The 13,961-nt window shown below is 33.5% G+C and overlaps 1 protein-coding gene across 2 annotated transcripts; it reads left to right on the forward strand.

Moving 5' to 3' along the window:
* The first annotated feature begins 708 nt into the window (after nt 1-708).
* LOC120338304 (uncharacterized) lies at nt 709-13,610 on the forward strand. Of its 2 annotated transcripts, XM_039406282.2 has the most exons (16): nt 709-2,109; nt 2,541-2,687; nt 2,963-3,105; nt 3,636-3,789; nt 4,129-4,327; nt 4,963-5,096; nt 5,729-5,951; nt 6,848-7,078; nt 7,510-7,719; nt 9,006-9,176; nt 9,497-9,663; nt 10,250-10,388; nt 10,625-10,728; nt 10,843-11,066; nt 11,407-11,589; nt 11,688-13,610. In XM_039406282.2, exons 1-16 carry the CDS (start codon nt 2,010-2,012, stop codon nt 12,921-12,923), a joined length of 3,765 nt encoding a protein of 1,254 aa, XP_039262216.2. In that variant the 5' UTR covers nt 709-2,009; the 3' UTR covers nt 12,924-13,610. The 2 variants fall into 2 exon arrangements, with proteins under 2 accessions (XP_039262216.2, XP_039262219.2); XM_039406285.2 differs by lacking the exons at nt 709-2,109; nt 2,541-2,687; nt 3,636-3,789 and having other exon boundaries at nt 2,968-3,105.
* The last annotated feature ends 351 nt before the right edge of the window (nt 13,611-13,961 follow it).

Consider the following 13,961-nt stretch of genomic DNA (forward strand, 5'->3'; position numbering starts at 1 on the left):
GATAGTTCCGATAAAATACCAATAACTACGGTAGATTTCCGTACGATCTAATTACATATACTTTATCTGCCATATGGTTTATCGATATTCCCTGACGTTAGGAATATAAATTACTAGTATATCATTCATACTAACTACAATTTAATTACACACAAATACAGCTGTTTTTAAACACGCTTTCAGTTTCTGTGCGTTGGAACAGAATCCGTGGTATGCGTGGTTCTGTCATATGTTTATAGTCTTAGACTTGGCGAAAGGTTATGAATTATCCTAATTATGGTTTAGTATGGTACAATTGAAATCAGAATAAGTGAATGGTCAATAAGAGTGATCTGATATGACAGCATTATCGCTACCTGTTTAGAATGAGACTATCCCGACGAATAATTTTTGCAGGAGATCTCGGCCTAAACAGTGTAGTCTTTTATGAGATACATCATCGCATAATTAGGGCTTAGAACTTGATAATATTATATTATGTAGATTGCTATTGGGATTTTCAGTTGTCAGAGATTTAAAAGAAAACTAAAATTTTCTATCGATTTCAAGTTTTCGAAATTAAGCCCATAACTTCAAAACTTGAAGAGCGCCAAAATCAAAACGTTTTATGTGACGTTTTATGAGTTGCCTATTAACATTTATCACAACTTTAGGCTTGTAGTTTCGCTATTACAAATTGTTGAATCCATATGGTAAGGTGCTCTCACAACGGTTTGGAACTTATGGACAACATTGAAACGATTGTAGACAAAATTTCGTATAGCGTTGATATATTTATAAATACTGCGAGGATATAAGTCATTTATTGCCTGCGTTCTGATAAGAGTTAGGCATGACATGCTCACTAATTAACTGAAAGCGGCAATGCTTTGAACGAGTGTGTTCACTGTCACCAGTCATCGCATTCACAAAATCTATCCTAATTGCGACATAATTACTAATAGCTGAATACCAGAATTTCAGTGGCATGCATTACAATATTGAATTTTTGTATACATATACCCCACTCTCGTATACCGAATTAGTTTTAATGCCATATGGCACAATGTAACGAGATTTCACAAAATGTGTCATCGGAAAAGGCAGGTCGTGATCACAATCGACCGTTGATGGGATCTTTGTAAAGACCGAGTTTATTTGAAAGCGGCACTCAAGGAAAAATAAAACTTGTATGCCAGTGGTCTTAAAACCGTTTCTAAACCGATGAACCCGTTTGCAGAACCCTGATTATTCACTCTGTTTCATAAATATAATTTTGGTTTGGAATTTTGGACGCACAATAATGGTGAAATACCACGCGGCAAAGCGCACTGAAATTTTGTGCGTTTTATTCTGAAGTGATTACCCATGGGTCAACTCCTTCGAACCACAGGATGCCCGACTCAATACTCAAAAATTGACCGGATTACTGGCTTGATCCATGACCTTGTGGCCATAAGTATTATTCATTTTCTTGAAAAGATACTAGCGGGAGAGTATTATCAAGAATGTGGAAAATTGAAGATCGTGCTGTACTGATATCGTAATATTCGCAAGTACAATCTTGTTTCATTTCCAATATAAATGGAATTTGAACAAAGATTAGTGATTATAATCTAAAATTCTTGGTAATGATATATATATACTGTAAAAAAAATTTGAACACTGTAAAAATATCGTTTATCGGCCTGTATGGCATTGTTCTAATATTTGATAGAGCGCGAAAATATATTGCATGAAACTCATTTCCGATGTAAAGCGAGTATCACGTATTAGGGGTATGGTGAATTCAGCAGTATTGCATTTTTGAACATATTTAAAAACTGCTAAATAAGCTGTGGTGCATCCGGTTTTTATCAACGATCGTTTTTTAAATTTCCCAGCCATATAGCCTGCGTAATTTGATTCAATACGTTGGTACCAAATATTAGGCCATTAAATCTGGTTTAGAATTTAGAATACAGATTAAGATACACCTATAAGATATGCTAACAATAGAATTACGTCATTTCCAACAGTGATTATCTGATATGATGCGACTTGTCACCTTAGCTATGCTTGTTATCATATGGAAGAGTGATGGAGAGCGGGGGATATATCATTCCAAATTTGCTAGGAGTCTAGATTGCGGTAAGTTATATGAAAAACGAAATTATTTATTTTGTATGTTTGTCGCGTAATGAATATGAATTAAATAGAATTATATTATATTGAATAGAAAGTTAACGATATATAGAGTTGTAACTGCAATTATCTTGAGTATCTTTGTCTAAGAATAGATTGATATAAATTAATATGCCTCGTTTAGTTTTACTCCGCTCTGTTCCCTTGCATCATGCTAGAATTTAGCAATTTATTCAGTCTATTTGATAAAGATAATCTTTCTTCATCTGAAGCTTGCTACTCAAGATTTCGAATTTTGCTATTTGCAAATAATTGAAATCGTTCGTTGCCATGTTAAAACTTTCTAAAATATATTTTTTTTTCAATTCAGTATACATTTACGCTCATATCGCGTTCAGATAGAAGCAAATTAAGTAATAACTAAATTCCTATTACAGGATATACACAATGGAGTTCGTGGTCATCTTGTAGTATATCTTGTGGAGAAGGCGTGAGAACAAGAACAAGGAAATGTCTAACACAAAACAAGATATTTTGTGATTCTACACACGAATCAAAGCATTGCTTTGTTTCATTTTGTCCAAGTACGTTAAAAACCATTTCGGGATTTTGGTTCTGAAGTTGATGACTTTTGAATGTTTTTATTGTGATATTAATACCTACATGAAAATTATTTTTGTTATATATAAAAAGCCCTATATAATCTCGAGTGCATCTTTAATTTGGTTAGTTGTTCATTTTTCAATAAGACGGAAAATCTAAACGATTGAACTCTTTGTCGCATGAATGCTTAACGTCATATCAATAACCAGAAGTGTGACCTATTCTGACAGAATCTTTTGCAACGACTTGTTTTTAGGTTTCTTAACCTGGCCCAGAATCCACTTTAGCGGGAAGTTGGTAGCGGATGTTGCCACGGCCAACAACGTCCGTTGTGCTTATGAGAATGAAGAATTTTCACCGGCTGAATTGAAAAATTCGTATATAGCATTAAGAAGAGAGGTATTTAAAACAAATGAACTTGTAAATCTTATGTTACGTATTGTATACATTCAAAGTTCAGGCGAGCATACGTTAATAGGAAATACCATAGTTGTTCCATCATTTATTTCTCTCATACACGCATACAAGAAAAGAATGCAGGCGGTGTACATGAAGCATAAATATAGATAAATTATACAATATGTACATTACCATGCAAGGTGGTTATCAATTTGTTAGTCATACGAATATCAATCAAAACAGTATATTTTTGTATAAAAACTTCCAAGTAAAAATGACATCACACATGGCCGTACATCAAGGTTTCATAGGCGTAAATTGAAATCTTACATGTCGTCAAACGAGTGAAATGTAAAAGCAAATTTGAATATCTTGGTGGGAAGTGGGGTCTAATTCTAAACCAGATCCCACGAGAAACGATTTATAAGGTTCATTTAACAACAATAGCTAAGAAATTGTCATTTATCGACAAAAACATGTAAATAAAAAAAATGTCTGATTTATATATATAAGAACTATTCAATCTACAGACTGGAACACATACACAGTATAAGTTTAGAACAAACTGCTGGAATGCCGACGGAACCAATCAAATTTATTTCCAAGATACGTTTGTGACGTCACTTTGTACATCACCCCAAAACTGTTCAACAAATGATCCAATAGTTGGATCACAGGTCATAGGTGATATATAAATACTTGATAAGATTTATCGACATTTTGAGATTTATCGACATTTTGCAAGAAAATATATCAAAACACCCAAAAACATAATATTAATATAATTATCTCATGTGTAAAATAAAGGTTATTGATTGTACCCAGTTAAATACGATTTTGTTATTTTTATAACTAATTGTTCTAATGAGAGCTACGAGTACCTATCCGAGGAAGATCTAAAAATCGTACTAAAACAACCATGCTTTCGCGTCCACTAGTGTCAATATTTTAGATAACTCCAAAACATATTACATCACACTAATTTTTACCAAGTTGTATTTTGTATATGTATTTTGATTTTAGAGACAACTCGAGCAGTAATGATCGATTTAAATGTAGATTTTCAATATTCGCCTGGAATTTTTGGATTAAAAGTATCGATACCAGGAATATTACAGGGGGCTTACTTGTATTCATCTCCACCTGCTCCCACAGGAAGACTTGCAAAAGTCACAGACAAAACTGTAGGATTTGCAATTGCTGCAATGTCACGATACAAAAGGTATATACCACAATTTTGATAAAATTTCGCAGGTAGTCGTTTACCTAATACTACGCATTGCATTTTTGATGATGGTATATGAACAAAATTGTGATAGTTTAAACTAGAAACAAACAGTAGAACAATGCGCAAAATATATGACTATATAAAATGATTTATGAAATATATGAATATCACTTGAACATTTGATGACTGAATACCGTACCGGTAACCTCTGCGGCAATCATTCTAGACTGAAATTAAGTCGCATCGTCGTAGATATTGCGTCGGCATCGGTAAGACGGCAACTGGGCAATGAGCACGGACGTTGCCCTAAGAATATCGGATTGGTCTGACGCAATGCCACGTTCTAGCAACAACAATTTGGAGGAAATTTTAAGCCCCATGGTACTTGGGGGAAATTTGGGCGAAATCAACTTTAAGTACCGGAAGATTGGAGATGACTGTTTTTTTTTATAATTTTGCTGGAGAAAAGCGATTGTTTATCAACAACAACAATTATCCAACAACAACAGCAGCAACAATTTACCGGAACTATCTCAATGTACCCTTCGTGACGATTATTTAAATATTTCAAATGTGATGCTTTATCTAGTGATAATTTATCTAAAATAAAATTCTCTTTCATACTTCAGCAAGCTTGTGAATGTGACATGGTATGATCATCATTATGAGAGATTATTCAAAAATGCTTCAGAATTATCCATGACTTTCGTATACGATTTATACAACCAAATATCTCTCGAAGGCAGAATATCGGGAACTATAGGTATTATTGAAAAAGTTTTTATGCATTATTAATAATTAAAATCCATTATGAATAAAATAAGTACATTTTTCTCGTCGCTGTTATTGTGTACAGTCGTTACATTCGTTATGCATGTGGCGCTACATTTGCTTTATAAGACATTTATTTGATACTCTTTTTATTTTTGCTTTCAATATAGAGATTGAAAAAAATAAAATACGACGCATTTTATTCAAGAGAGAAAGTCAAATAACTATCATCATCTAGTCAAATTACCTCTACTACTTTTGTTGAGCATCAAGTTTCAATTTCAGCAGGCTCAATTTGTGTATTGAACAGTACTAAAATCCTCAATCCTACTAAGTTCATATCTTCGGACAAACAAAGTAAAGTACTATGAAAGTTGATCTGTTTAGTAAACGATTTATTTAAAGCTTGCTTCAGATGTCCATATGATTACTTTCCTAAACAGCAAATTCGACAACAAGGTTATATCTTCTGACATATGATGCCATTTGGGCTTAATTCATGAATTAGAGCGTCACTTTGCCCTGGTATGAATGTAGCTAGCGCCGTCTAGCGAAGATTTTTGGTGCTCGAAAACACAGAATGTGATAAATACCACAAACTTTAAATTCACAATTTTATTACAGGATTAACGTCACATGATGATCCCTTACAAACCACAGCAACGCGTACAATTTATCCTTCAAGAAGTATCAGTGGTTTCGCTCCTTTCTATGTGCACTCCACTATGTACACGTTAACGATAGATTTGTCATTATCAATTATCGGTAGACAGGATGAAAGTTTTTCAGCGAGTGATACGGGAAAATTGGATTTGGCGATTTTAATGACTAGAAAAACATTTTGCAGGTATGACGTTTATATGCCAAATGAAGAATAAATATTTGAAACCGAGTGCTGAATAAAATAAAACCGGGGAGAGATATGCTCAAATATATGGGCACGAAAGCCGAAATGGAATATTTTACCAGCAATTCCTAAACGAAGCTGGAATTGTGAAACAGCTACGGTAACTTACCAGTACCTGTGTCAGGCTACCGCTAACGGTACTTGGACTGTCCTAAATTTTTTATGTCCTGTGACGATTATTCATGCTTCCAGGTTCAACGTGAGTTGAAATACAAATGATCCCCATAAACAAATTCCGACTTTGGCTGAGCACGAGAGCCGCTGACATGCGTCGCGGAATCGCCTACAAGTAATTTGTAGAAGTAAAAAACGAATCCCATGGAGTCAACGAAAATTTTGGAAATATCTTAAAGTAATAGCATTCTAGCGACAATAAATATCTTTAAACACTGAAAAATTTCAATGCAATTGGTTCAGTAGTTAAAGAGAAAGTTTTTTTTTTCCTAACAACAATAACAGCAACATGAAATATACTAATACCAATAACTAAAACAACATCAACACTATAACAACAAAACGATTCACAGGTTCAATAAATAAGCTCACTATATCTCTATCAGTTCAGTTTTATCCATTCGCACTTCGTTTTGATGAAGAATTCTTATTTTATCTATATAAAATTTGTTATGTTTTGTTGTAACTTATCAAACAGAATTTATGAAATTTAATATTAGTCAGTATATCTCTCAATGTTCACACGTTGAAAATTAGAAAATGTTTAAAAAGTTACACGACCCACTATTTTTTCATTGCCTTTGATATTGTCAATTATCTATATATATTATATCAGTCTGTCATAATTGATATCTTTTTTTACGTTTTTAATATGATTGCAGATATTTTTTATTTGACGACTTGACGATGTGCACTAAAAGTAGACACGATAGTAAGCTTGCATCGAGATGGATAACAACTGATGGAGAAATATCTCGACGTATAGGGAATGATGGTTCTTGGTACAATACATATGGAGGAATCATGGACATAAGTATCAAACACCTTGATGCAACAACTCGACGACTTCTTCGAAACCATAGACTGGTTGTACTGCAAACACTACCAGACGGGTATTGCAATTTTTTTTTAAAGTATGAAACAAAAAGATTTTCCAACACAATTTAATTTCATGGACATTATTTCTATTCTATATAACAAATTGCAACTATTATGAAGTGATTGTTTACAGTTGAAAATGTTCAACATGCAAATTGTTGATATTTTCAGTTATAGGTATATATATATTTTACCTCAGTTCAATATTACCGCAACAATATTGACGATGAATTGGCATTCTTGATTGCCACCTCATCAATCTAAAAGATTGACAGAATGCCAAAACGATATATCTGAGCGCTGTCACCTTGTTGCGTGGCCCGCAGTAAAATATATTTCTATAAATTGTTATTACAAGTTGCGAAAACGATGTAAGCCACTAACAAATGGGCATTTTGAAACACGCACAATTTGGCAAATTGTCAGATTATACCAACTTTTTCAGGAGAGTGTCAACGTACATGAAAGAAAATCCAAAAGGAATTGTCATTGGTTTAAAAAGTAACTCGATCGTTCGACTCAATCCAGGAGAAAATCACGTACTCAAAGGATTTGTATCATCTTTCGGGAAGCCTGTCAAAAATGCTCAGTTTAATATTTTCAAAGTCAAGAATTTTCTATCAAATGCGGATTGCGGGAGACCTTCGTGTAACAGGTAAAAATGATGAATGCTACGTAAATTCTTTTTGCAGTTTTTCATACCTTCAACAGTATACGAAAATCCACACCATTTATATATTATCGAATAAACGTGTATGTCTGATGTTATAAAGTTTTGATTGAAGTTTTTCATTTATTTTACTCCATCACTTTCATTTATTGTCTCCACGTGGATTTATGTGGTAACAAGTGCTGGTGTATGGCGCTTGTTTCGTAGTAAGTAGCGTCAGTTGTATGTAGTTCACTTGATGAAAGTCTCATCGTTGTTGTATTTATAAGTTAGGTTTATTTTAATTTTCGAAATTTAAAAATGTCTGGTAAACGAAGGAAAGTTTGCGACGAAGGTTGAACGTGTAGTTGAACGAAAATAAAATTTTCTTCCTTGCGCATTTCAAAACCAGTTTTCTTAATGTTCCAAGTCAGCATCACAGTTATCAAAGAATTTAATGGTAAACGACATTACAAAACGTGTCATTGCAAATACGAAATTTGACCCAGAGCTGGGACTGCGCCACTGTTCATCTGTGCGACAGAGCAATACGTGTAATGTGCACGTTCGGATGCACATATTGCTATGAGCAGCATACACGTCGCATTGTGGCTTTTAGCACAGCCATAGTGCGCCATAATTTGAAGTTTAATGCGGTGATTGTTCGTTAGCGTAAATCTATGCCGCTAGCCCGCTACTGGAAAGTTGTATATTTGACCCGCAGTACATAAAGTTTGCCAACTGTCCTAGTCGAATCAAAAATAGAGATAGATTTGGACTAAATTTATAGCTTACTAATCTGACATTTTATACATATAATTCATATATACAACAAGCACGTATTTTCTTAGATTTATGATCTTCTGTCGCAAGGGTTCTCAAACTTGGTATTATGGAGCCCGTGATGAGGTTTACTATTATTCACGGAGTTCCACAATAATTTTATAAAAATAAAAAATAAAAATCAGCCAAGTAAGTATTTTAATAAGTAAACAAATAGCTCGCGAAGCTCTAGGTTTTTATCACGAAGCACTGAGGCCCCGTATGGAGCACTTTGAAAACCAATATTTCAGCGCATAAAACGTTCAGGCGGACGTACTGTATTATAGCGTTTGATCGTTTATATCGACGAATAGCGGTCATTCCCGGGTGTGGACAGATATACAAAACGTTTTTTTGGTCTTGTATTTCATTTAGCAGAAAAACTTTCTTCTATCAAATTTTTTGTTCTTGAGATGAAGACATGTACTTCAGTACTCGTGAATCGATTTTCGATTTCTTATATTTTTCAGATCTTTAGGCATCCCTGATGATGCATTGCATATTAAACCAGGAGATCGTAATAATTCACTCACAGACAAAAATGGTGAAATAAAAATGACATTGACAGCTCTCAAAGATCCAGGTAACATTCGTGGATGTGGCTTGGACGGACAAATATATCCATTGGAACTGTTTGTCAGGTGAAGATTTTTTAAAATATGTCATTTACTTTAAATGTTTTTTTTTATATACTCTCAAATCCTAATATTTCACCTTGAGATAAATAAAATATATACTTCGCTTAACTGAAAATAAATGATTTCGTTCAAACAAAGTCCTTAATTTATATTAATTTGAACATGAAGCAAAATAGATTTATCATTTGTGATACCTCATAAAACTACCATTCTAAATTTTATTGCATCTCAAACATATAAATATCTTGCCTATACGTCCGAGCAACGTTTTGTCATATATATATATCATTATACATTTTATCATGACATTATTGGTATTGTAGGTATAAATCAAAAAGGGGAATAATTACTTTTGCTGACGCAGGCGTTGGTGCAAGATACCCCAGCGACGAGCATAAAGCAGACTCTAATACAATGACCTTCTCACCAGCAGTCCATATTTATAACTCTGTAAAGGAGAAGACATGCCCGAGTTGGAACGACATTAAAGGTAATGTCGCGCGATGTGTTTCACTTTACCGATTATTTGGGTGAATGATTTACAACGCAATCATTATCTTCTTATTGTAATCCTGTCGGACCAGTCGCCGTCGCGGGTTTGTCATGTAAGCGTGGTCGATCAACATTGGCCACTTTTCTGAGTGGGCCAGTTACAGATAACAGACTTGGTTAATGGGCCGGAGGCTTAAACTTAATATGTTAAACAAGAATAAAAACAGTTTATTAATTAAAGCTAGTCCAACAGCTGGGGGTAACGTTTATATTTATATATTAATAAAAAGCAAAATGTAACAATCAGGGTCATTATAATATTGTTTTTTTCAATAATTTCAACCTAAATTCATATTTATGAAAACTATAATCGTAACTTTAGCAGACAAAAGCGGGCCGGATGAAACCATTCGGTTGGATGAGTCCCGCCCGCGGGCCGTAATTTAACTCGTCATCTATTCCCTGGGCTGACAAACGAAGGAGAAACTGTGATCCGCTGCAAGACTACACCATGTTATCAACATTCATTTCCCAAGAATAAATAAATAGGAAAGTACTAAATCCTATATTTTTTAATTAAACAGATATATTTATCCAGTATTATAATTTATATCCTGCAATGTGGAAGAATGGAATCATCGATTTGCATTCATACGACAGTGTTGTGAAAAAATCAAAAATGTTGAAAGTTGCCTTATTTGAAACTGACTTTTACGACGCGAGGTGAGCGCCAGAAACTCGTTTTGCTGACAGATGCAATTTACAAAAATAATGGATAAAAATAGTGAATTTGAAATAGTGAAAATTATAACCTATATATAAATATAAAATTATTTTATTAGAAAACTAAAACACAGTTGTTTCCATGTTCAAACATGCACTAAAGCAAACTAACAACTATTATTTTAAGATGAAGTAATATTGGCGCATAAATGTGCATTTTTCTATTTAATTCTTAGGTACATGCCAACAACACGGGATCTTTCTTCGGGAAAAAGAAAATTAATTTGGAATTGGATGAAATGTGGAATGAAAAGAACGACAACGTTTTCAAAAGAAAAAGGTATGTTGTAAAGAGGAAACTATACCACATTTTAAATAATTTTGTTTGCCATTTTTATTGTTATTGTTGAATATTAATAATTTACTTTCACTTCTCTATCCATTTTATTGACAGAAAAAGTGTGTACCGAAAAGTCCATACAAAAAAATTTAAAAGACGTCAGAAGACTTTTGCACAAGGCTGTCATGTTGGAACTTTCAACGATACCACCATATTTCACAGCATGGTTGAGTTTAAAAACAGAATATGGAAGAAACAAAGAAGTTGCTGATATATTAAAATCTGTTTTTAACGAAGAAATGCTTCATATGTCATTGGCTGGAAACATTTTAAATGCGGTTGGTATCTTAAAAATGAATATTAAATGCATATTATTCATTATTTTTTATTTTTAAATTAGTTATTGAACTTTACGTTATCTAGTATTATACTTAACAGGAAGATGCAACCATGTACATTGCGACCTTTATCTAGCTCAATGTATTATTTTTGTTGTAATAAAATGTAATTTTATGTGTATATATTTTATGTGTTGACTTACGAAACTCGTTTCGGAGAGCAATAAATTCATTAATGTTAGTATGATATTGTGTATCATATATTGAGTCGAATGGTCAATTTTTTCTTGCTAAACTTGAATTTGGTGTTTAATAAAACACAAAATACTTGATTCTACAGGTAGGAGGAATTGTGAACATGACTGACATTTCGAAACTTCCAGACTATCCAAATAATCTGGCATCTGGTGACAGCTATGAACTCAACCCAAACGTGTTAGTTTCACTAGAGCCATTCTCCATTGGCTTAGTTCGAGACATATTCACGGAAATTGAGAAACCACAAGACAATGAAGGCAAAAAGGTAGGTTAAGTTATACACCGAACATGCGTGGTATGGTATCAATAATAAATATGTTATACTGATGATAATAAATATGTTGATGTTTTTTTCTATACCAGATGATGCATTTAATCGCTAAAATTTGGAAATTGTTGCCAAGTACCCATGATAACAAAGACACGTCACATATGACCTCGATGAATATGAAAATACTGTTAAAAGAAATTTCCAGAATCGAAAAGAATGAGCCAAATTTGAATACATCCACACACGGTTCAACATTAAATCTATCCAATGCAAATGAAGCAGAGTTAAGAGCATGGAAAAGTTTGGGTGATTTTGCTGCACAAAAATTAACAGAAGTCACAGAATCGAACGGAAAAACAATCGGAAAATTTTACACCATTATCGCTTTGAAGATGGCATCTCTTGAAGCTTGTATTCATATTAAAAGGTTGAAACGGAAAGGAAATTTCACAAATAGTGATACCATGAATACATTATTCACCGGTGCTTACAATAAACAACTGAATAGGTCTCATTGGTATCAACAAGGCGACCATTCAATAACTGGAAATGACGAGGTAAATCGTGGAGTACACCACAGACTACAAGTAATAGATTCAAACGCTATAAATAGAGCGGAAAATGATGTAGTATTCAAAGATTCAAAATTGACTGCAACTCGCCCTACTTTATTTGAAGTTAGTAATTTGAGAACAGCATTGGAAGCTATTGTAGAAATTGTTTATCAAGGAGAGGGAGGGTCGGATTGTTCTCCTTTTGTCACAGAACCGAGGCTATATGGAAGTAAACGCGGAAAAGATCATGGGTCGGAATTGTCTCATTATTATCGTTTTCAAGAAATAGTAAATGGAAGAAAACTCGTGAAATTGAGTAATCCACCTTTATGGAACGATTTGCATTGCCTGAACTTTTCCAAAGAGCATTCTTCATGTCCTAATCTGTTAAAAACGGGCGAAATGTATTGTTATGCAGGTGAAAAAATTGCATTCTTTGATGATGGTGTTTGGCCAATACTAAAAAATCCAAGCGATGGTCAGTATAGAAAAGGCACAAAGGCGTATAACTTCCATCATCAATTTAATCTCTTATATACTAGACTTTTGTTTTGTATTGAAGAAACCTTTGCCGGAAATCCTTCGAATATAAAGAATTGCATGAGCTTAATGTATGACTTGACGATAACTGGTAAGCGATTAGTAAGAACTCCTTTGCGTGTTCCAGGCAATTCGACAACAATTGAGCTTGGTACGACGGGGGAAAACGGTTGTCCAACATGGTCGTTCGTTAGAGAAAAATCGTTTAGAGCCGGACTACCACTACGCTTATAATGCAGTTTGAACGGTCAGAGAACTCGCTACCGTTGGCTAAATAATCTTACTATCTATACTAATACTCGTGCCTAAAACATGTAGATTTTGTATTAAATAAATTTTCAAATACTTGCCAAGGCTTATTATTAAATGATCACTTTCAAATAAATAAAGACCGAGTTGATTCATCAAACAATTACAATCATTTTCATTTCAATGTTTGTGTTTATACTATAGATTAAAAATTGTGAAGAAAAAAATATTAGAAATTCATACTAAATTTATTTCGGTAACACTGTATCGAACCAGAGCATTTTAATCAGAATATGTGAACACGACTTTTATGAAATAAAAATTCGGTTGTTTACGAAGACGTTTTCCTGGGTCTGTTGTTTTAATTGGCGAGTTCCTAAATCCATCCCATTTTGGAAGGATCATAGATTTCATCTTATTGTAATACCACTATTTAATTTTTATTTCTAATTTATTAATTATACGATGGTTCGATAAGCGTTTGTTTATATATTGTAATGAGACGTGAACTATTCCAGGAAGATGCTCAAAAATTTGCGTAGTTTGATAATTTTGGGGGCATATTTGTTCCAGACTTTAAATTCATTTTAATTTATTTTAAAATTTAACAATTATTTTTTCAATATATTTTCGATGGTATCAATTTGTGGGAATAAATAGTCATATGCAAGAGTATTAGTTTATAGATATAGGTTGGAGTTGGGTGAATGTACGAAAATTAACCCCTTCAATATCAATTTTGATTTGCGCTCTTGGCGAATGTTTTGCCTATCATATTTTTATGTGAATGAGTCAAGGAAGTCTAATTTCCGGTTATGATGTACATTAGAAGAAATACTGTTCTCAAAAACCACAATAAGTCATACATTGCATAAAAGTAATCCAACTATTCAAGAACCTGAAGCAAGCTACCTTTCGAAAATTAATTTATAGTCAAAGTTGACTAGTAATCAGACAAGCATGTTTTTGCTTTTATGGGTGAAGAATGATAGGACTCAAAACGTATTTATTTTGCCCTAGCCT

This window comes from Styela clava, chromosome 10 (assembly GCF_964204865.1).
Source record: "Styela clava chromosome 10, kaStyClav1.hap1.2, whole genome shotgun sequence".
Taxonomy (NCBI): Eukaryota; Metazoa; Chordata; class Ascidiacea; order Stolidobranchia; family Styelidae; genus Styela; species Styela clava.